We start from the raw sequence: 24,802 nt of genomic DNA on the forward strand, positions 1-24,802 counted from the left end.
ACAATATAATCCATGATGCAGCCAGAGGGACCTTCGTAAATACAAATATGATTATGTTTCTCCCCAGCTTAAAATCCTTTTGCGTTTCCCCATAGTCCACAAGGGAACGAAGAAACACCACCAACAGCGTCCACAAGGCCTTCACGACATGGCCCTGTGGACACATCAGACGTTGTCTTGCAGTGCCTCATCCACACTATCTGTACCACTGCAGGCCTGGATACGTCATGGTTTTCATGGTGCTATCTTGTGCCTCTTTGCACCTGCACGCACTGTGTTTCCTACATGGGATATCTGTGTTTACAACCAAACTCCCAGGGGCCAAATTATATTCTTTGTAAAGGACTTCAAACCACCAGGCATTTGCTGGAAGTTTCACGGAGGAAAACAAGCATTTTTCATCTTTTAATCTGTTTTGCTGGTCAAAGAGGAAAAGGAGTGGATGGACAAAGTGGGGCCCAAAGTCTGGATCTAGTTCTGACCAACAAGGAGAAATTGATGCACAATGGGGAAGTGACCTTGGCATTTTCAACTGGCAGAGCCGGTAAGTTTGGGCACAGTTCAAATGTGAGTCTGTAGCCACTAGAGAGAGGGGTTTCAAAGTCATGGAGAAAAGATGGGGGTGAATCCTGCACCAAGACTTATTGAGGAGAGTTCTTGGGAACAGTTACTTTTAGGATTCCACAGGGTAATCACTGAGCGAGTTTTACAAAATACTGCTGCTGGGTTCCCTCCTCCAAGAGATCTTTACTTAATTGGTTTGGGGTGCAGAGTGGGAATGTGCATCTTTAAAAGCAGAATTCCCAAACTGGAGAGCTCTGTGAGAGCTTCCTGCAGGAGATATTATTTGAACTGAATTTTGAAAGACAAGCTTGCATGCCAGGAACCCCATGTATATGAACAGAGGATATGAAGGAATGTAAATAATTTGCTATGGCTCTAAAGAAAAGAAGGGAGAAATCAAGACGTGAAGAGGCTTACACTCCTTGCTCAATAGTTTCTAATTTATCTTTTTGGATAAGAGGATGTTATAAAGGATCTTAAACTGAGGTATAAAATAATTAGAATTGGAATGTTTACCTGAACTTCAGAGTAGGCAATAGGTTGGCATGGATCAGAACTGTAGGTAGGAAAATTAATTGTTTAGGAGAGACATGAGACATGATAGAGGTGACAGAGTATGGACAGGAGGAACACAAAAGTGACAGAAGTAACAGGACTGTTGATCATTTAGTTAAAAGAACTGCGGAGGGACACACCCAGGTTTCTGAGAGACGTCCAGTAGTACACAGGTAACATCTACGGCTCGAGACAGGTTAGAGATTTTGAAGAAATAAGTTAAAAGTTGAAATATGAACCAATGGATATAGTGGAGGTCATACAAGAAGATCATATTATAATGAAAAGAAGAGGGCTTAGAATGGTAGGAAAGGAATCAGGATACCAAGCAAAGGAGTCAGGAAAGAAGGGAAGGGTGCTCTGGAAATCCTGGGAAGGTCAAAGAAGAAAGGGCTAAATGTCGCCAACAAACAAAATGAAATAAGACCTGGGATGTATTTTTTGGCCAAGGCAATTAGAAAATGATTAGTATCCTTATCAGGAGCAATTTCAGAGAATGTTTGGGTGGACGTCTAACTACAGTGGAGTCAAACGTGAATCAATGGTGAAAAAAGGACAATAGCCAATGTGTACACTTTTTATAAAAACCACCCTCCAAGGACCAGGCACTGGCCCTCTCTCCGGTGCCCGCAGACATCCACACAGGCCCAAAGAATCAGGGATTGCACAAGCCAGAGCAATCGAACGGTTCTGAGTCATCTGCCGGAAGCCTTGCCCTCAATCAAGGCGGACGTGAAGCATCTACAAAGGAGGAATAGTCAAAGCAGCAGCGGCGGCGGCGGCAGCAGCAGCAGCAGCAGCAGGAGGTGGGGGCCTCTGCCAGGTACCGGGCGGGGCAGGCACGCAGGTGCCCAGGTTCCCGCGGCGGCCACCTCTTCCCTGGAGTGCGTGAGAGAGGGGAAGGGAGGAAGGCCAGAGCAGGAATCAGAGCGAGGCAAAGGCGGGCAGGAACTAGGAGAATGACGGCGGGAGGCGGCCGGGAAAGAGCGTCGCGGGGCTGTGGGGGTCGCCCTGGCACCAGCCGGGGTCCCAAGCCCCACGGCGAGACCCGGCGAAGGCCGAGGGCCGGGCCCCGAGAACAGGAGCGCCCAGACCCGCCCTGAATCGGAAGCTGCCCCTGGAGAGGGAGCGTCTGTTTCTAGGCTTGCGATTTGCTGCGCTGTGATTTGCTGCCGGATGGGAGCGGGGGGTGACGCGAGCAGTGAGTTTGGAAGCGCCGGAAGCTTGGGCGGGAGCCCAGGGAGGGCGAGTGGGAGGAGCCGCCGCTGCGGAGGAGGCTCCGGGAGTGCGGGTGGCGGGGCCTGGAATTTCCGTGGCGCCTGGGGCAGATCGGGGAGGCGCCGAGTCCCTGCTCCCCTGGCGCCCAAGCCTGCCCCTGTGCTTACAGCCTATTGGTTGCACCTTCTCCTTCCCTTCCTGTCCCCGCCCCCCGTTCTTTCCATCCCTGCCTTCATCTTTCTGTATCTTTCATATTCTCTTCTTCATTGTCTGCTTCCTCTCAAATGGGATGGGGTTGGGGGTGCTTCTTCACCTACGCCCCTCTCTGTTGCAGCCACCGGCGTTACTTTAACCAATTCCTCACTTTCCAGACACTCTCAGTCCTCTGGCAGCTGCTTCACTCCTGAGACCTCTCCATTCCAAAGGGCCTCACCCAGGGCTGCTCTCCGGGCCCCTCCCGCTTCCCTGCCTCGGGCTCTGCGTAGACCGCGCCCTCTTCCCTGGATCCACTCGGAGGGGCAGACTCGTCTCCCCAGTTCTCCCAGCACACCCTGATGGCTGGGTCGCAGTCTCCGTTTCGCGCGCGCGCTCTCCCCTCGCCCTCCTCTGTCTCTTCCTTTTACTACCTCCAGATATTGGAAATTCCACAGAAATAGATGGATTTCTTCCCTTGTGCCTCCACTAGATGTTCTGTGTAGTTTCATCCATTTTCATGGAACCTCTCGGAATCGGGATGCTGATGGCTCCAGGTCTCTGGCTCTAGACAGTCTACTCATCCCCGTCCCTAACTGTTTACAAACATCCTTGGCTGTCTTTGTTACAGGTTCATCTGGTATGGTGTGTTCCACGCATCTCAAATGGAACAAGTCATATTCCCCATTCCAGCCTGACTCCTCATTTAAAATTCCAATGGTTCACGACCCACCCTGAGTATGAATTTATAACAGCTAGGCGCCTCGGGACTGGGCCCTCCTGTGCTCTGTCCCTATGTGAGCAGTCACTGCCTGGCAATTCCAGCCCCCACTTCTCTATTGGCAGACAATCCCTCTGCTTTCAGCAGTCCCTGGCCCATGGTGGTGGCCTATGCGCCAGCTCCCCAGCCTCTTTTCATACCAAATACTGAGCCGGGTTATCTTTCTAAAGCCCCAATGCACTCATATGAGACGTTTGTTTAAAAACCATGCATGGCTTTCCAGACCATAATCTCAAGTTCAAACTCCTAAATGTGGCATAAGGGTCCATCCTATCTCACTACCACGTGGCTCACAGGAAACCATAGAAACCCACCCCAGGGGCACCACACAAACCATGCCCTTTGTCTTCCTGCCACATTCTTGGCACCTGCTAATTCCTCAGCCTATTATTTGCATCCCCCATTTCACCACCTACGGAATGCCTGCTCAGTTTTTCTTTTTTCTTTTTTTTTTTTTTGATATGTGGTTTTAATAAGTTTCATTACCTATTGAATAAATACAAAAGAACATTTAAAATGTGTATTAAATTATAAAGAACAGCAGTACAACCCATCACCCAGTTTAATAACTGGAATATTGTCATCGCTGGAGGCCGTGTTTCCCTACTGATCACACCCTCCTCCCTCATCACATCCGCTTCCCTCCCCTCTGTATCACCACCTTCCTGAGTTTCATGATAATAACGACATTACTTTTCTTGACAGTTTTACTATCTACACATGCATCCAGAATGATTTAGTTTAGCCTGGTTTTGAACTTTACGTATATGGAATAATACTGTATTACTCTGTGGCTTAATCCTTTAATACATTATTTGTGGGAATTGTCCATGTCAAAAACTAAAAGAAATTATAGATATGGTTCTTTCAGTTTTTATTGTTCTGTATTCCATTATACTAATATACTACAATCCATTTATCCATTCTGTTTTTGATGGACATTTGGGTTGTTTCTTCTTTATTATTATACTTTAAGTTCTAGGGTACAAGTGCACAATATGCAAGTTTGATACATAGGTATACATGAGCCATGTTGGTTTGCTGCACCCATCAACTAGTCATTTACATTAGGTATTTCTCCTAATGCTCTTCCTCTCACATCCCCCCCGCCCACCTCACAGGCCCCAGTGTGTGATTTTCCCCACCCTATGTCCAAGTGTTTTCATTGTTCAATTCCCACCTATGAGTGAGAACATGTGGTGTTTGGGTTTCTGTCTTTGTGGTAGTTTGCTGAGAATGATGGTTTCCAGCTTCATCCATGTCCCTACAAAGGACATGAACTCATTGTTTTTTTATGGCTGCATAGTATTCCATGGTGTATATATGCCACATTTTCTTTTTTTTTTTTCTTTTTTTTTTTTAATTATACTTTAAGTTTTAGGGTACATGTGCACATTGTGCAGGTTAGTTACATATGTATACATGTGCCATGCTGGTGCGCTGCACCCACTAACTCGTCATCTAGCATTAGGTATATCTCCCAATGCTATCCCTCCCCCCTCCCCCCTCCCCACCACAGTCCCCAGAGTGTGATATTCCCCTTCCTGTGTCCATGTGATCTCATTGTTCAATTCCCACCTATGAGTGAGAATATGTGGTGTTTGGTTTTTTGTTCTTGCGATAGTTTACTGAGAATGATGGTTTCCAATTTCATCCATGTCCCTACAAAGGATATGAACTCATCATTTTTTATGGCTGCATAGTATTCCATGGTGTATATGTGCCACATTTTCTTAATCCAGTCTATCATTGTTGGACATTTGGGTTGGTTCCAAGTCTTTGCTATTGTGAATAGTGCCGCAATAAACATACATGTGCATGTGTCTTTGTAGTAGCATGATTTATAATCCTTTGGGTGTATACCCAGTAATGGGGTGGCTGGGTCAAATGGTATTTCTAGTTCTAGATCCTTGAGGAATCGCCACACTGTCTTCCACAATGGTTGAACTAGTTTACAGTCCCACCAAGAGTTTAAAAGTGTTCCTGTTTCTCCACAGCCTCTCCAGCACCTGTTGTTTCCTGACTTTTTAATGATCACCATTCTAATTGGCGTGAGATAGTATCTCATTGTGGTTTTGATTTGCATTTCTCTGATGACCAGTGATGATGAACGTTTTTTCATGTGTCTGTTGCCTGCATAAATGTCTTCCTTTGAGAAGTGTCTGTTCATATCCATTGCCCACTTTTTGATGGGGTTGTTTGTTTTTTTCTTGTAAATTTGTTTGAGTTCTTTGTAGATTCTGGATATTAGCCCTTTGTCAGATGGGTAGATTGCAAAAATTTTCTCCCATTCTGTAGGTTGCCTGTTTACTCTGATGGTAGTTTCTTTTGCTGTGCAGAAGCTCTTTAGTTTAATTAGATCCCATTTGTCTACTTTGGCTTTTGTTGCCATTGCTTTTGGTGTTTTAGTCATGAAGTCATTGCCCATGGCTATGTCCTGAATGGTAATGCCTAGGTTTTCTTCTAGGGTTTTTATGGTTTTAGGTCTAACATTTAAGTCTTCAATCCATCTTGAATTAATTTTTGTATAAGGTGTAAGGAAGGGATCCAGTTTCAGCTTTCTACATATGCCAGTTTTCCCAGCACCATTTATTAAATAGGGAATCCTTTCTCCATTTCTTGTTTTTGTCCGGTTTGTCAAGGATCAGATGGTTGTAGATGTGTGGTATTATTTCTGAGGCCTCTGTTCTGCTCCATTGGTCTATATCTCTGTTTTGGTACCAGTACCATGCTGTTTTGGTTACTGAAGCCTTGTAGTGTAGTTTGAAGTCAGGTAATGTGATGCCTCCAGCTTTGTTATTTTTGCTTAGGATTCTCTTGGCAATGTGGGCTCTTTTTTGGTTCCATATGAACTTTAAAGTAGTTTTTTCCAATTCTGTGAAGAAAGTCATTGGTAGCTTGATGATCCCCATCAAGATCCCCATCCCCATTTATAGATGGCATTGAATCTATAAATTACCTTGGCCTGCCCAGCTTTTAAAGCCAGCTTCTCTGGAAAGTCTTTCCAGGATTCTGTAGAGGTTTTCTTATTATTTTTTTTTATTTATTTGTTTTTTTCTGAGGATTTCCTTAGCACTTTCAAAATTATCCTGTTATAGAGCACCTGACTGGCTTGAAACTATGCATTTCCATATGTGTGTCTTCTTTAGGGTGTAAGCTTCTGGGCAGGGATTAACGCATTTATTTTTCATTTTCTCCCCCCAAAACAAGTAGTGAACATTCTACATAAATGCTCTTTGAATAAACTCACTTTTGGATGTTGTATGGGGATGGGGGAGTGGAGGAGGGAGTTCATAGGTATTTGGGGCTCCCAGGAGGAGGATGATATCATATACTTGGAAACGTAAGGCTTGCTTTTGAGGCTGACTCTCACTTTTTCTGTGAGTCCTGTGGACAGTATTTAATTGCCTCTGTCCTTGTTTGTTTGCCTGAAAAGGAAAAACTATTTTAATGCCAACTTATTTGGTTGGCTGGAAATAAAAGCTTCTGATTCCTGTGTTTTTATAACACAATCTAATTGTGGCATTGGCACCTAAAGTTATTATTTTGTATTAAAATTAATTGCTTTTTAGAAATATTGGGTAAAGTCCATTTTGTTTAAAGTTCCAACCCTTTCAAAAGCTACAAATGTCCAAATAAGATTGGAGCACCAGGAAGACAGGGGGGAAGAGTCATTCTGTTACCTGGTTTTCTCCCCTGCTTGACTTCTGACCTGAGCAGAGGCCAAGGGGGTGCACTTGTGTGTGAGTGTGTGCACATGTATTGTGGCTGCAGGGTAGATATTGATGGGAAATACCACATACTGACCAGCACCTGAGTATTGAAAAGGAATGGAAGTGGGGACATGAGATGAAGGAAGAGGAAAGATGGAAGAAATCAGAAGTAGCAGTTTGCAACTAAGAGTAGTTAAAATGTAAAGATGAGATTGATGCAATAGTTCAGTTCATTCAGAACTATTGAAACTATTGATTCAATAGTTCAGACAGGATGATTAAACACACCTACACACACACACACACACACACACACACACACCCCAACCTAAGTTCATGCTTGCTTCACCCTGAGTCCAAAGCTCTTATGCTAAGGTTGGATCAAATCCAAATTTATTTGTGTCTCTCTCTTACCCGGTTTACCTAATTATCTCCATCTTTAAGTTTCTTTGGTGCCACCTTCTGGTTGGCCCAGTTCTGTGAAGTTTGAATATTCCTTCCTGCCTCCCAGTCTCTGAAATGTCCTCGAGTGAAAGATGAGGTCGTGGAGGACCCCAGGACTTGCCTGCACATACTACTCTGCCTTCCAACATCTGCAGACCCTAGTATAAGCTCTGGAGAGGTCTTATGATGTGAGGATAGTGAGAAACCGGAATCTTTTGTTCCATAATAAACAACCTCTTAAGTATAGAGTACTGTTGTGCAAATTATGTCATGATTGTGTTTTCTTGGTTCACATTTATTTTACTTAGTTTTCTGAACCCTAACCATAACCCTAACCCTACTTGTTTTTTTCTGAACTGCACTAACATTTATTTTAAACTTTAAAGAATTTGCACTGCTTTAGACTGTTGTTCTATATTGAGAGTGTTGCCTTTACACTTTAAAAAAATATATAAGCTCACTTTTTTGTTTAAGTAAGAGACACCCTTCTGTTGAAAAATATCTTAGGAGGAAGCGAAATATCTTAGGAGGAAGCAAAACATCCAACAGTGAAGATACTTTGGTTAATACAGTTGTTCCCCACTTCCTTGTCTCAGCCACTCAATTCCCCTTTCCTCCTGTGCTCTAAGAGACCCAGAAGACCTGTCCAAGACCCCCACTAAGGGCATACAGTTTCAGAGCTGCTGCAACAGGCACTTTGTAGGCTGCTGGGAAACTGGGTGAGGCTCCATCTGTTTATAGAAATGAACACATGCACGATAATTTATATCTCTAGATAGAGTTTCCAGGACTTTTCATTTTGCTCATTTGCTAATTTTCCAAACTGGAGCATATTTTTCTTGTTTGACTACATTTTTCAGTTAAAATTATACATGTTTATGAAAAAAAGGATAATATAATAGAAAAAATATCTTGTAGGATCATGAGATTATAGATAATGATTCGTCCTTTTATTTTCCCAAATGTTCTCAATTGTAAGAACAAAAAGGCTCAGGGAAATTGAGATGAGTTGGTGAACTGTAATATTTTATGAAATAATAGCCCAAGTTTTTATAGGGTTTAATAGATATAAACAACAATGTAGGACTTATAATAATGCGCTAAAATTATAATAATAGTAAACTGTAATAGCTTTTTAGCACTTTAAGCAAGGTGCCCCCCTAGGTTAGGCTCCTACCTTCCACAGAACTGGTTGATAGGGATGCTATCTTTCTTGATGATTACATTTCAAAGGGATGGCTTCCAGGTCTTAGAGAGACTGTCCTGGGATGTAAAACTAGCAAGAAGCTTTTTTAAAAGATTTACATCTCAAAGGGGCTGATAAAGAATTTACAATGACAAGTTCTCTAAATAAAATGCTTTAAGAAAAAGGAAGAAAGGGCCTAGAGGCAGGAGGAAGCCTGTTTAGTTTGTTTATTTAGTCAAGTTTAGGTTGTCTAAAGTTAATTCAAGCTGAGGGGAATGTTAAGACCCTCTTAGCCAGGAGGATCCAAAAATCAATGCATCTAATTAAAAGTGCTCACTCGATGACAAGATTAGGGCTTCATATTTTATATCCATGCCTATGGACTTTCTTTGCAACTCCGTAACCCAGTTTCAGCAACTCTTGGGGAAAATGGGGCATCTTTTTGGAGTCACTTTAAAAAGTAATTTTTTTTTTGTCTTTCCAGTAGCCTCATATTTTAGGCCAGCCTATCTCAAACAAACCCTCCAAATTTGGTGAAATGTATCTAGCTGTTTTCACAGGAAGTGATGACAGAAATACAGTTTTTATTGATAAAGAATTACATATATAAGTTTTAGAACATTCTTTATAGATTATATTGGAGACATTAAACTGAAAGATAATTAGCAGCAATAGGGAGATTTTGTGTAATGATTAAGAATTCAGGCTCTGGAATCAAACTGTGGGTGCCAGGCGTTTATGACTACCTGAGGGTTCTGGAATGAGTTACTAAACCTCACTCAGTCTTCTCATCTCTAAAGTAATGTGGGGCAATAAATATACTGACCTCAATGTGTTATTGGGTGATAATGGAAAGTGCTGAAAAGAGTGCCTGGCACCAAGATCTTTTTTTTTTTTTCCTGAGATGGAGTCTCACTCTGTTGCCCAGGTTGGAGTGCAGTGGCGTGATCTCGGCTCTCTGCAGCCTCCACCTCCTGGGGCTCAAGTGATTCTCCTGCCTCAGCCTTCCAAGTAGCTTGGATTACAGGTGTCCACCACCATGCCTGGATAATTTTTGAATTTTCAATAGAGATGGGGTTTCACCTTGTTGGCCAGGCTGGTCTCGAACTGCTGACCTCAAGTGATCTGCCTGCCTTGGCTTTCCAAAGTGCTGGGATTACAGGTTGAGACACCACACCCATCCGCACAAAGACCTTTTGGCTGCTGCTATACCAAGGGAGGAAGTAAGCAGGTGTTGCAGTGTGTCTGTGCCCCTGTTGCTAAGAAGGATACAAGTCATAGGCCCTGAGATTGGCTATTTTATGAATAAACCAGTGTTTTTGTTTCCTATCGGTGTGATAACACTTTACCACAAATTTAGTGGCTGAAAAATGACACACATTTATTATCTTATGGTTCTGGAAGTCCTAAGTCCAAAATGGTACAGCATAGCAATGTTATTTTCTGGAGTCTCTAGAAGAAAATCTGTTCCTTGCCTTTTCTGGCTTCTCAAGGAGGTTGCATTCCTTCATCAGTGGCCCCTATCCCTCTGACCTCTGCTTCCGTCCTCACGTCTCTGTCTCTGACTCTGCCCCTCCTGCCTCTCTCTTTTAAGGACCCTCGTGATTCCATTAAGTCCACTGGGATAACTCAGGATAATCTCAGATCTCAAAATACTTAACTGAATACCATTTGCAAAGTCCTTATTGCCAGGGCAGATCATGTAGTCACAGGTTTTGGGAATTAGGAGTGGAAGTCTTTGGAGGGTGGTTCTTCCACCTACCACCTCAGCATCCACTGACTGGGAGATGAATGACTGTGTGGCTACCGGAGTCATTGGCTTATGTGCTTTTCCCTGCTGTGCCTTTGATGCAGACCTTCTCTGATGGATGACCTCTGTGAAGCAAATGGCACTTTTGCCATCAGCTTATTTAAAATATTGGGGGAAGAGGACAACTCAAGAAACGTATTCTTCTCTCCCATGAGCATCTCCTCTGCCCTGGCCATGGTCTTCATGGGGGCAAAGGGAAGCACTGCAGCCCAGATGTCCCAGGTATGTGTGCTTGTCACAAAGGAAGGAGAACAGTGTGTTTCCCTTGTGCTTCCATACAGCTGTCTTTCTGTACTTTTGCTCTAGCTGAGGCCTGTGGAGCTGGAGGTAGAAGGAGGAGCAGCTCGGCAGTGGAGAAGAGCAGAAAGGGGTAGAAAGGTGAAATGTGTTGGACAGATCATCTCCTCTGATGTTTATGGGAGAAATCAAGCCATAGAGTTATTTTCTCTAGATCAGATCATCAATACAGTCTGGCAAATTCACATCTTTGATAAGTAGGATAAAGTATAATTCTGTCCCACAAGAAGGCAAAATATTCCAACCTTGTTACATTTTAAACTTTTGCTAACATTATATTTTTAATAGACATGCAGGTGCGTAGATTAACTTTTTGTTAAGTGGGTTATTTTTAGTGCATGATTATGCATCCTAGAAAAGGAATGTAACACAAGTGTGGACTTATATCTTCTGGAGTGATTTGAGGAATGTATAATGTGTTTGATTCAAAATGGTGATGTATGACCTTATCTACAAACGAGGTGGGGGATAATGCTTTAGGAACAGTTCTCTGATATTGGTGAAGATGTCCCAGATAATTGCCAAATGGATATCATTTTGCCACCAATATCAGGAGTATATAGACAATCTCCTAAAATGCACCCAGGGACCCCAGTTGACATCCTTCTGTGGTTGTTTCTTTCAACTGATTGGAGAATGAGGCTTTGGACTCGGGGTGATCGAGAGATATAGGAATAACCTTAATTCTCACTCTGACTTGACATTTAATTTATAATATGGTCTGGAGAACTTCTGTAAAATTGCAGATGAAACATTTTTAGTTTTATTGCTGCTTTTGTTTGTATTACCCGAGTTGTAATTCATCCCAGTTACTTACTTTTTTCTGTTCTGCCTTCCCCCTGAATTATCGCACACTGCCTTGCTGGCATGAATAAATTTGCTAGACTAGTGGTTCTCACCTGGGGGGTGGGAGGTAGGGGTCGGTGGGTGAATTTTTCCTTCCTGGGGACCCTTGCCAAGACCTGGAGTTTTAGATCCCATAACTGAGAGGTGCTACTGACATCTAGTGGATAGAAGCCAGAAGTGCTGCAAAAATCCTACAATGCTTATATGAGACAAGGAGGTGTCCTGGCCCCAAATGTTAATGCTGCATTGCCCACGTTGAGAAACCCTGTGCTAGACAATTAGGCCAAACCTTTTTAAAGTAGGATCCTGTGTGGTTTTTTTTAGTACAGAGGTTTGTTTGGAGAAAGCTCTTTGGGAGAGTATAATGGCAGCGTTAAAAGTCAGTGTTGGTTTCGGTTCCCAGGCACTTTGTTTATACAAAGACGGAGATGTTCACCAAGGTTTCCAGTCACTTCTCAGTGAAGTTAACAGAACTGGCACTCAGTACTTGCTTAGAACTGCCAACAGACTCTTTGGAGAAAAGACATGTGATTTCCTTCCAGTAAGTAGTATTCACATATTGATGAAAAAGAAATTGAAAGTAAGTTAGACTACAGAAGAGCAGATAATAAAGTATAACTGTACTGACTTAAAACGTGCTTGGAATTACACTTCTGAAATTACAATTTTAGATTTTATGATGACTTCTGAATTACGTCCTTTGTAAATTGTTACTGATACACCCATCCCTGTTATCAATCCCAATATGTCAATTCTCCTGCACGCAGCCCTGCTTCTCCCCCTTAATTCCCTATCCCTGAGTGACCACATCATTCAACACGCTGTACAGAGCTCCTCCCCAGTCCCATGTGTGGTTATTCGGCTGCCTCCTGCTGAGGTAGCCTCTCAAATTCTCTTAAATTTGCCCCCCCTCTTCTGAATTGCACCTACAACTGACACAATCGTCTTTCTAAAATGAAAATCTGTTCATAAAATTGAGGTTTTAAATCTAAGCAGTTTCTATTTACTTTGGCATATAATTCCAAGGTTCCCTAGTCCAGCCTGGCATAATGCAATCAGTGAGGTTCAAAAATCATGCCACATGATATGCAGGGTGATGTTGTCTTAAAATTAGTGAACCGATTGCAGCAAGCTTGGCCATCCTATTGGCTGGAGGTTCTGAGAGGACTCCTCTAAGGCTCAAATACATCCCTGTCCTGGTAGCTGCTGGGTGCTGTTCCCAGAATTTGCCTGCTCTGGGTTTATCTACCTCAGAAGGTGACTCTGGATCCCAGGAATCTCCTGGTGAATCCATTTCATTTTTGAACATCAGCCTGATCTACTACTGTTGTAATACTTGGGACACAGGGAGCCAACCTCTACTTTTCCTGGTGGCTTGGCTCCTCCTTCCCTCTATATCCTCTTTCTTTGGCTGAAATTAAAATATTTGAGAACAGGGAATGGACAGAGGCTGGGAGCCAGTTTCCAGGCCTATTATATCCAAAGCCAGGTTTTTGTGAGGTAAGTTATCTGGGTTTTAATGTGTTGGGTACAGGACTTTCCTGACTGGACCCCAACTTACATTTCAAGGCTCTTCCCCTGCCACTGTTTCCCTTAATCCCCTCCCTGATACACACAAACACACATACACGTGTACACACACACACAAACATGCATGCAATCCACACACATGCAGGTGCACAAGCACTCACATGTACACATGTGCACTCATGCACACAGATGTTCACACGCACGCACATGTATGAACCCAGTTGCACACACACCCTATGATCCAGGCCTATCACGCTCCATTCCCATGGGGCCTTCCTTGCTCTGTATTCTTCCAACCAACCATATGACGCAGATCTAAAATGCTATTTCCTTCTTTGCAGTTCAACACGATTTCTTATCAATCTAGTTCCCTTATAAAGCCTCTCGTTTAACCAAAACCACAATACTGTAGTTGGTGCTGGTGATGCAAAATGAGTAAAAGTGTGTTAGACTGCCTAGTGAGGGAAGCAATATTAAAGTCAGTGGAGAGCGTTTGACAAGGATGCTCCTGGGATGTTTTGTGGATAGTGGCAGCTCGTGATGTCCTGTAAGTGTCTGGGTGTCTCAGCTGCCTCTTCTCAGGCTGTGGACCTCCTCAAGCCAAGCACCTTGCCCAGTACCAGGCAAGAATAGGTGGCCCATACATTTTTGTTAATTGCAGCTTTAAGTGGAGTGTGACCTGTCCAAGCACTTATGGTAGAAACGCAGTAAGAGAAAACAAAGTGCTTTTGCATTTGTGGGAACCTTTACCAAATGAGACCAAACTCAGTTGTTTTGTGTTTGCAGGACTTTAAAGAATCCTGTCAGAAGTTCTATCAGGCAGAGCTGGAGGAGTTGTCCTTTGCTGAAGACACTGAAGAGTGCAGGAAGCATATAAATGACTGGGTGGCAGAGAAGACTGAAGGTGAGACAGTTTCATTTCTGTTGATTTGGAATTACCATACAACGAGGCTGAGATTGACTGGGATGGGACTTCTCTAGGGTGTTGCCACTGTGACCTGCGTACCACAGGCCTGTTTGTATGTGTTTGCTGAGTTTACAGGCCAACAATGCAACTCTGTCATTTCTTATCAGATCATGAAGTACTGATTTCTAAAACTAATGTTGAATCTCTGACCTCCTCCCCTGTGGACCATGCTGGAAAATCCCTGGAAAATGGCTCCTCCTTGGAATTCTGTTAATCTTCTATCTGAGAGGCCCTTCCATGCTCGGAGACAGAATGGCATTCAATTAAGTTGCGGCTTAGAGAGGGCAACATTTCATGCTCTCATGTTATCTCCTCCGCGTGGTAATGGGACAGCTCGGTAGTTTGATCTGCAGCCTTCTCCTTCCTTTTTAACTTGGCCATGGCTACATTTGCTCTCAGAGTGTGGCCTTTTCTGAATTTGTTCCCTATTCTGGAGGTGCATCGACATGGAGCCTGCAGTGTTCCCTGCCCAGACCACATTCCATCCCACCAGAAATATTTCTGCCAGTTCTTTACTTCAGTAGGAAAAAGGGGGAGTCATACTTTAAAGCATCCTAAATACCTAACAAGTAATTTCGATACTTGTAAACAGTGGAGGAATTAAGTCACTTATTTCAAGGGCCAACCTAGCACTCATTATTGCATCCATTCCATCCTATGTCACAACCACTGTGTGTCCAGCAGAAGTAATGCCCCTGATTCTACTGAAAGCCAATAAAATAATTACCATGGGAAGGGAAGAGCCTTTCGTGTTTTCATACATCATCTGCCCAGTGGTCTTTCCAGTTGTTCAACAGTACTGTCACCTGAGGAACCTAGAAGTTTCTCCACACCTTCCCCCCACTGCCCTATACCTGTCACTGCTCTTCCAGGGCTGCTTATGCCCTTCCTTCCCTTAGGCTGACCACCCACATTTCCCCCAGAATATTAGAGCTGAAGGGGACCTTGGAGATGACCTTGTTACCCTCTCATTGGACAACTCAATTTGGGCCCCTCTATTCTACCCCCCTAATTCCTTTGCCCCATTCACCCCCTTCAGAGAGGCTGCCTTCGCCCATTGACAGATCTGTGTTCTCTCATCCTTTGGAAAGCTTTCCTTGTCTGATGAGGTTTGAATATATGCATAGAGCAATGATCCTCAACCAGGGGTAGCTTTGCCCTCCAGGTGCCATTGGATAATGGCTGAAGACAGTCTTGGTTGTCAAAATGGGAAGAAATGCTGCTGGCTAAACATCCTACAATGCACAAGACAGCCCCCATAACAAAGAATTACCTGGCTTAAAATGACAATAGCGGTGAGGCTTGGATATGATAGTGCCAAGGTTGACTGCCCCATAGTCAGAATCAAGACTCTGGGGTGATGTTCTCAACTCAGCCACTTGTCACCTGTGTGCACTCAGCAAAAGTCTGGCAAATGCTCTGATCCTGAATTTCTACATCCATAAATTGAGGGCAAAATGATAGTTGCCCTTCCTACTTCAAGATTTTTTTCTTAAGCACAAATGTTACACTGTGTATGCCACACTGCTAAACACCATCGCCTAATTCATCAGGGGCCCAGAAAGACAGAACTCCAGCCTGTCTCTAAACCAAGCCTCTGCCTTATGTGTCAAAGGGATTTTTGTAAAAGAATGCTTACTTCCCCACAAATTGCAATAAACTCTCATATTCTTTATAGGTAAGATTTCAGAGGTACTGGATGCTGGGACAGTCGATCCCCTGACAAAGCTGGTCCTTGTGAATGCCATTTATTTCAAGGGAAAGTGGAATGAGCAATTTGACAGAAAGTACACAAGGGGAATGCTCTTTAAAACCAATGAGGTAGGGAAAGATTTTTCAGATATACTGCTACTTTCTTAAAGTAATGTTACAGGAAATATTCTCTCAGAAAAATGAATAATTTATTTGATATGATCTTGATTTTAATCTATTTCTGAATTATATTATATTATTTTATTTTCTTTGAGACAGGGTCTCTTTTTGTCACCCAGGCTGGAGTGCCGTGGTGCAATCTCAGCTCACTGCAGCCTCGACCTCCCAGGCTCAAATGATTCCCCAACCTTAGCTTCCCAAGTAGCTGTGACTACAGGTGCACACCACCAGGCCTGGCTAATTTTTGTATTTTTTGTAGAGATAAGGTTTTGTCATATTGCCCAGGTTGGTCTCAAACTCCTGGCCTCAAGTGATACACCTGCCTTATCCTCCCAAAGTTCTGGAATTACAGGCAGGAGCCACTGTGCCTGGCTTCTTTTCTGAATGAATTTAATGCCTCCTGTATATCTTTAATGGCAGAAAGAGGAGAGAAACAAAAATAATTTTGGTATTGATAGTTTTGTTTTTCCATCTTTGATCAAATCTACCTTCCATCTCTGGTCATATGATTTGGACTGGAGGAGTATTTCTTCTAGCCTTGGAATTATGTTTGCATGATGCTATTACTGTCTGTATTTAGTTAGATACCTTTTTGCAATATCAGTGGCAACTATGCCTATTTATTGCCTTAAAAGTCAAAGTTATACAATCCTGAGCACAAGAAAAAAAAGTTAGCAGATGTAAAGCCTAACTTTACGTTCCCTTTTGAATATGAAAATGGCTGGTATCAATAGTTGTTAGCTTGGGATTTGACATCCATCAAATATGATACTTTCATATTGCACAAAGATATGAGAGTTAAAAATATATTTGATGCAGGCTTTAAAAACAGCAGACCTTACACATCTCTTCAAGGTCCCCTTCCTAAGAAAGCCAAGGCCATAAAACCAATTCTACAACAAGGCAACTTTCCAGAGTTTGGACCGTACATTTTTTCTAACCAGATCCTTCAGCCCAAGGGCCTGAATATTTATCTTAACTTCGATAAAGAATTTTTAGTTGGAAGCTTCCATGAGAAAGCTTCTCTATGAATGTTCTCAAAAAAGCAAACACAACTTCTTCCAAGAATAATGTAAATCTTTGTGTCCTTCTCCATTTACCAAACTGTTTTTTTTTTCTCACCTGGTAATATTTGATCTGCTGGAACAATAGCTTGTTCTATTCAATACTAAGATGTACTAATGAAGATTTTATATCTATCAGCATAAATGTGCAGAAACAGTAATTATACACACCTAGAGTTTCTGTGAGTTAGATATATCCTATTTTTAGTAAATTATACCCACTTTTCAGTAATCTAACTTTAATTTTTTGTTTCCGTTAGGAAAAAAAGACAGTGCAGATGATGTTTAAGGAAGCTAAATTTAAAATGGGGTATGCGGATGAGGTGCACACCCAGGTCCTGGAGCTGCCCTATGTGGAAGAGGAGCTGAGCATGGTCATTCTGCTTCCCGATGACAACACGGACCTCGCCGTGGTAAGCTCCAGGCAATGAGCCTGAGTATCTGTGGAGTCCAGCTGAGCTCATTTCTTTATGTTCATCTACCAATTGGCATTTGAGGAGTTTCCAGTTGGGGTTATTACAAGCAGTGCTGGGTGAACATCATTGTGTGTCTTTTGGTGAACATGTTCATGCATTTCTGTTGAGTGTATACTTATATGAGTGGACAAGTTTTGATGAAGCTAAGAAGAGAGAGTTCTAAATATATTATTATTTGGAATATTATTCTTTATTCTGTATGGAAGGTCTATTTGAAAGCCCAATGATTATCACACAAAAGTCCTGGAAGAAGGGTAGGGATCAATCTTGGCAGTGATTCTCAAACATTAATGGACATATATGATTCCAGTGATCTTGTTAAAGTGCAGATTTTGATTCAATGGAGTGTGGCCTGAGATCTTGCATTTGTAACAAGATTCCAAGTGATACAGATGCTTGGAACCACACTATGAATAGCAAAAGTCTAAAGTACAGGTGGGAAATTTACCTTATACAAGAGGAGAGAAAAGTCTTACTGTGACAGAAAAGGAACAGAGTCCAGGAAGGGAAATGGTAAAGTTGCAAGGTAGGAGGTGCAAGACTAATAGTGCACTTGTAAACCAGCTCTGGGAGGTGGGAGAAGCCTTCATTTATAAAGTTTGCTGATTCTCATGACATGGTAAATACTCCCACCATGGCCGACTTTAGCCTACTGAGTGTTTAACAATTGATAGGGGCTAGCTCTGGCACACCAATGCACAGGATGTTGAGGGTGGGCTGCTTGATTTTCCTGGCTTCCCTTTGGAATCAGAAACCTACTGCCCTAAGTCAGGGATGACATCTGTTGTGGCCACTTATGAGAAAATTAGGAGAGTCTAGAAATAGAGTCAAAATCAAAACAATGCTCGTTGGAGAGGAGTACCCACCTGGGCTCCAGTTGTTAAAGGGAAGGGGAGATGCTAGTGGAAGGCCTTTCTCCCTTTTTTCTTTCTACCTTATTGATAAATAGAAAGAGTGATGGATCTTGAAGAATTTGAAGCTAACTCCAGGACAGGCAGAGGACAAACAAGGATGCTGATGAAGTCTTGTTGCATTCCCCATTTCTCGTCTCCTGCTCCCTTCTCATGCCTCCCTTCATCTTCAGATGAAACACAATTCGCTCTCTTTTACTCTGAGTTGCCCTCTGATTTAACCCTGAATAGTCCCCTCATTAGACTCAGAAGCAGAGTTCTGAGCCATGCTTTGTCTTTTGTCAAACAATCTCTCCCACTCACAGTAGTATGTATTGCATGAAGATTAATGTAATGAATTGGTGAGAATTTTCTAAACTGTTAAAAAATGTTTTTAACATTTGAAAGGAGTTAGGTACAAATTGTTTTTATTAAAAATTTCTGCCTGTCTCAGGTGTTTACTAGCTCTTTTACACTTGTCTCCATAAAACCGTGAAAAGATGAAAATTTGGGAGAAAATCTTGGTGTGTTTATAAAAGAAAATATCTGTGGATTTTCTTGGACCAGAACTCACCATCTAATTGCATGTCATTGGGGGAGGGGTAATAAATGGGTGTGTGGGTATCAGGCTACTGTCATCTAAATTTTAAGGTTTGAGTCTTTCTTATCCTAGGTGGAAAAAGCACTTACATATGAGAAATTCAAAGCCTGGACAAATTCAGAAAAGTTGACAAAAAGTAAGGTTCAAGTTTTCCTTCCCAGATTAAAGCTGGAGGAGAGTTATGACTTGGAGCCTTTCCTTCGAAGATTAGGAATGATCGATGCTTTTGACGAAGCCAAGGCAGACTTTTCTGGAATGTCAACTAAGAAGAATGTGCCTCTGTCCAAGGTTGCCCACAAGTGCTTCGTGGAGGTCAATGAGGAAGGCACGGAGGCTGCCGCAGCCACTGCTGTGGTCAGGAATTCCCGGTGCAGCAGAATGGAGCCAAGATTCTGTGCAGACCACCCTTTTCTTTTCTTCATCAGGCACCACAAAACCAACTGCATCTTGTTCTGCGGCAGGTTCTATTCTCCGTAAAGAGGAGCAATTGCTGTACATACCCTCCTTTCCTTCTACCTACCTTGCCTTAATTAACATTCCATGTGACCTAGTTGGTGCAGTGGCTTGAATGCCAAAATAAAGCGCGTGCACTGGATAGTGTGTGAAAGTCTTTGCTGAAAGTTCCAGAGCCATTGAGAATAACTGAGGCCGCAGATGCATGAAATTTGGGCCTGGGAAGGCTATGCTGGTTTTGGAGTGTTTGGGGTGCCTGCCATTGCCTCTGCCTTCACCTAAGTCTGTGCACATTGTTTCAGGGGATCTTAAGGAGCATCTCAAGGCTTCAGGAGCCAGCCCTCTATGTGCTCTTCCATCTGCCTGGCTCTGCCCACCACCACTGCCAGGCTGAACAGGGGACTAGTGCCCAGGCGACACTGCACACAAAGCCAAGGGCAAACCCTATAGAGTAAAGCTGCAGCCACCCTGTGTCTCATGTGCAGCTGAAATAGTGATCTGCTTCTGTCACTGTCCCATAGACAGCCCTGCATGCCCCCTGTCTCACACAGTTTGTAATGAAGACAGCTCCTTCTCATCTTTCCATAAGCCTGAGATACAAGTTCAGGGACTCAGCAATGCACTTCAGGACTGAGCTAGGAGGCAAATATCTGAAGCTTGCTATGCCGTTCTTTCCATTCCTTTTCCCTCTGAAACACACAAAATACCAAAGGAACTTACACAACACACCACTGAGTCCTCTAACTAATCATATGTGCTCAGACACAGCTCAAGCACACCCCTTAGTTAAGAAAGAACCTCCACACATTAATTTTTTTCTGCCTAAAAATAAAATTGCGTTGTGGCAGCAATTTGGAAACTACAGCAAAGTCTCCAAAAAAATTGAAGTCACCCACAATTCCAACACACAGCAATCACTGCTGTTGATAGTGATATACATCCTTCCCTATTATGTGCATGCAAATAGAAATTTATAAGCATTTTATTACAAGTTAATCATATCCTTCAGTAGCTTATTTCTTCCCTTATGAAAAACCTCCCTTAAGATGTTTCCAGGTCATCAGTTTGGTGTGCATAGTATTCCACTGTGTGGCTGGATTTCTATAATTGAATCTAATTTTAGACAGTTTGAGTAATTAAAATTATTTCTATTAACAAATAATAGATTGCTAATAATAAATATGTATTATGCTGTTTTGGATATACTAAATATTTGCTCACATCCTTAATATATTTTTAAAAATTCCTAACAATAGTACTGTTGAGATAAAAGTTGAGCACATTTTGAGACTTCTTCCAAGTTGGTCCCTAGAAAGTTACACTGGTTTGTACTCTCACTTATGTCACCATTTATACCACCACTGACTGCTGCCTGCTTTATTATTTCTTTAATGAGTTGGACTGAACAGTGGTTAATCGTGACTCTGTTTTTGACTGACAGTTAACAGTTACATGAACCATTCATATTACAGCTCTTACTTAAATTTGACCAAGCCAGGATATATCTGTTAGGCCACATTCATTTAGGGATCATGTTTTCCAAAGCAGGTTTGGGCAAAATTAATCCACAGGACTGAAAGGTATACATCTGTGAGTTTTGTTCTCACTTCCACCTCTAATTTGAAGAATACTTTATACTTTAATTGACACAGAATACATTTCACATATTTAACCTATACAATAGGTTCTGACACGTTTTCCATGAAACAAACCATCGCTATATTCAAGATAATGAACCTATCTATCATACTCCCAAATTCCTTCTTGCATCTTTGTAATTTCTCACTCTTCCTTCTCCCTCTCCCCATCCCATCCCAACCACTGATCTGCTGAGGCAACTACCAATCTTCTTTCTGTCACTATAGATTAATTTGCATTTTTAAAGAAATTTACATACATGGAACCATACATCATCTATGCTTTGTAGTATGACTCCTGTCACTCAGTACAATTATTTTGAGATTCATTTATGTTATTGTATATATCAATAGTTCATCCCTTTTATTGGTAAGTAACATTTTTTTGTATAGATATACCATGATTTGTTGATGAACAAATTTACCTGTTGATGAACATTTAGGTTGTTACCAAGATTTTTGCTATTGAAAATAAAGTTTTTATGAATATTTATGTATATACATCTTTGTATGGACATATGTCTTCATTTCTTTGGTGTGTAGATACATAGAAGTAGAATCGCTGGATCATATGGAAGGTGTAAGTTTAACTTTTTAAGGATCTGCCAAATTGCCTTTGAAAGTGGTTGTATCATTTAACATTCCCAGTAAAGCCTAGGAGAGTTCTGGTTTTTCTCCCTTCTCACCAATACTTGGTACTACCAGTGTTGTTACTTTCAGCATGTACCGGCTTTAGGTTGCATTTCCCTAATGCCTAATTATGTTCAGCATTTTTAAAAATGTGCTTATTTGCTATCCATATATGTTCTTTGATGAAATGTCTTTTTAAATGTCTCATCGATATTTTATTGCTTCTTGCTTTATTTTGTTTTTGTGGTTTTTTTTTTTCTTTTTGAGACAGAGTATTGCTCTGTTGCCAGGCTGCAGGGCAGGGGCACGATCTCGGCTCACTGCAACCTCCGCCTCCTGGGTTCAAGCAATTCTCGTGCCTCAGACCCCTGAGTAGCTGGGACTACAGGCGTGTGCCACCACAGCCGGCTAATTTTTGTATTTTTAGTAGATACAGGGTTTCCCCATGTTGGCCAGGCTGGTTTTGAACTCCTGACCTCAGGTCATCTGCCCTCCTTGGCCTCCCAAAGTTCTGGGATTACAGGTATGAGCCACCGCACCTGGCCTTTTGTTTTCTTATTGTATTTTGAGAAATCTCGTGATATGGCTACCAAATCTTTTATCATATATGTGATCTGAAAACATTTTTCTCCCAGCTCATGGCTTCAATTTTCATTTCTTTTTTTTTCAATCTTTATTTTGCACACTTTATTTATTTTATTTTTTTATTATACTTTAAGTTTTAGGGTACATGTGCACAATGTGCAGGTTTGTTACATATGTATACATGTGCCATGTTGGTGTGCTGCCCCCATTAACTCGTCATTTAACATTAGGTGTATCTCCTAATGCTATCCCTCACCCCTCCCCCCACCCCACAACAGGCCCCGGTGTGTGATGTTCCCCTTCCTGTGTCCATGTGTTCTCATTGTTCAGTTCCCACCATTTCTATAACAGTGCCTTTAAAAAGCAGTTCTTAATTTTGATGAAGGCCGTTTTATCATTTTGTTTCTTTGTTTATGCTTAATGCTTTTGTTGCCATATTGAAGGAATGCTTTGCCTAATCCAAAGTCACAAGGATCTCCTATGTTTCTTCCAGAAGTGTTACTGGATTTAATTTTCCTTTTTGGCCTATGATCAATTTTGAGTTCATGTTTTGCATATGATGAAAATGCTATCCATTTTCCACTGAATTGCCTTTGCATCTTTGTCAAAAATCAGTTGATCATGGATATGTGGTTCTATTTCTGGATTCTATAGGATTCCATTGATCTGCTTGTCTATCTTGATGTCAATTCCACATTGTCTGAATTACTGTAGCTTAATAATAAGTTTTGAAAACACTTAAGTGACATAAGTTTTCCAACTTTATTTTTCAAAGTTGTTTTATCTGCTTTCAGTCCTCTATCTTTCCCTGTGAATTTTATAATTTGCTTGTTGACTTGTACAAAGCCTGCTGCAATTTTGATTAGGACTGTGTGAATTCTAAATATCAATTTGGAGAGAATAGACATACTAGCAATATTGAGTCTTCCAACCCATGAACAAGGCATGTTTCTCATTCTTTTAGGTTTTTATTGATTAATCTCAGCATAGTTTTGTAGTTTTCAGTATACAAGTCTGGCCCAAATTTTGTCAGATTTATCCTTAAGTATATTCTATTTTGTGCTATTATAAGTGGTGTTGCTTTTTAATTTCAATTTCTGATTAATTGTTGCTAGTATATGGAAATATATAATGCAGGTTTTTTTTTTGTATCTCAGCCTTATATCTTGCAAACTTGCTAAAATCACTTAGTTCTAGTAGCTGCGTTTCTAGTTCCATGTCTGCTAATAAAGACAAAATTTCCTCTTTCTTTCACATTTAGATAGCTTTTTTTTTTCTTTGCCTTATTGCACTGACTTGATTAGAAGCAGTGAAAACAGACATCCTTGTCTGGTTCCTGATCTTAGGGGAAAGCACAAAGGCTCCCATCATTAAACGTGATATTAGCTGTAGGCTTTTCATAGGTGCCCTTTAACAGGTGAAGAAGGTCTCTTTTATTCGCAGTTTGTTGTGTTTATATCAGGAATAGATGTTGGATTCTGTCAAATGCTTTTTTGTTTCTTTTAGATGATCATATGGTTTTGTTAATATTGGGATTAATTTTTGAATGTTGAAACAATCTTGCGTTACTGGGAGAAACTCCACTTGGTCATGATGTATTTCCTATTTTGTCTAGTATTGGGTGCAATTTGTTAAAATATTTTTAGAATTGCTCATCTCCATTCATGAGAGACATTAGTCTGTACTATTCGTATTTTGAAATATCTTTGTCTCACTTTGGTTTTAGATAATTCTGGTCTCAAAGAATGAGTTGAGAAACATACCTACCTTTGCAATTTTCTGGAACAGATGTTGTATAATTGGTATTATTTCTTCCTTTAATGTTTGGTGAAACCATCCGAGACTGGAGTGGCTTTATATTGCAACTCTATTTTCATTAATAGATAGTGAACTATTCAAATTACATATTTCTTCTTGAGTTAGCTTTGGTAGCTTGTGTCTTTCAAGGAATTTGTTCATTTTCTAGTCATCAAATTTACTGTTGTAAAGTTGTTTATAATAGTCTCTTATTTTTCTCTTAATAGCCATAAAATCTGTAGTAATACCATTGCTCTCATTTCTGAGATTAGTAGCTTGTGCCTTTTTTTCTTTTCTGATCAGTATGACTAGGTGTTGATAAATTTTATTGCTGTTTCTCAGAACCAGCTTTTGGTTTCATTGATTTTCACTATTGTTTTTCTCTCCACAACATTGATTTCTGCTCTGATCTTTATTATTTCCTTTTTCTGATTACTTCACATTTAATTTTTTCACTTTTTGATGTAACCAACCACGATCCCTGATGCACTGAACAAAGTAGGACGAACGCGGGAATAAAAGACAAAGACAAAAGAGTATATTTGGAAGAAGGGGTCGGGGGCACCTTGCCTCTAGTAGGCAAGGGCCCTAAACTTTTTCAGTCCTCCGTATTTATTAGGTAAAAGAGATAGCAAAAAAAGTGGGGGTGATTGTCAGGTAATTGTGCGTCGGCTGGCCGTTTGGTTCACAGCAG

At 41.5% G+C, this 24,802-nt stretch overlaps 1 protein-coding gene across 3 annotated transcripts in view; it reads left to right on the top strand.

Annotated features, from left to right (window-relative positions):
- The window catches only part of SERPINB8 (serpin family B member 8), a 40,174-nt gene extending 18,577 nt beyond the window's left edge, over positions 1-21,597 (top strand). Inside the window, exons 6-12 of one of the 3 annotated variants that reach the window (XM_034943921.3) lie at positions 96-2,003; positions 10,508-10,685; positions 12,010-12,147; positions 13,923-14,040; positions 15,782-15,924; positions 17,300-17,452; positions 19,079-21,597. In XM_034943921.3, the coding sequence (XP_034799812.1) occupies positions 10,518-10,685; positions 12,010-12,147; positions 13,923-14,040; positions 15,782-15,924; positions 17,300-17,452; positions 19,079-19,483 (1,125 nt within the window). In that variant the 5' untranslated portion in view covers positions 96-2,003; positions 10,508-10,517 and the 3' untranslated portion in view covers positions 19,484-21,597. Of the gene's footprint in view, positions 1-95; positions 2,004-10,507; positions 10,686-12,009; positions 12,148-13,922; positions 14,041-15,781; positions 15,925-17,299; positions 17,453-19,078 lie in introns of those variants that run through there. The other 2 variants (XM_063597354.1, XM_063597355.1) reach the window with 2 other exon arrangements.
- The last annotated feature ends 3,205 nt before the right edge of the window (positions 21,598-24,802 follow it).

This window comes from Pan paniscus, chromosome 17, assembly GCF_029289425.2.
Source record: "Pan paniscus chromosome 17, NHGRI_mPanPan1-v2.0_pri, whole genome shotgun sequence".
Classification (NCBI taxonomy): Eukaryota; Metazoa; Chordata; class Mammalia; order Primates; family Hominidae; genus Pan; species Pan paniscus.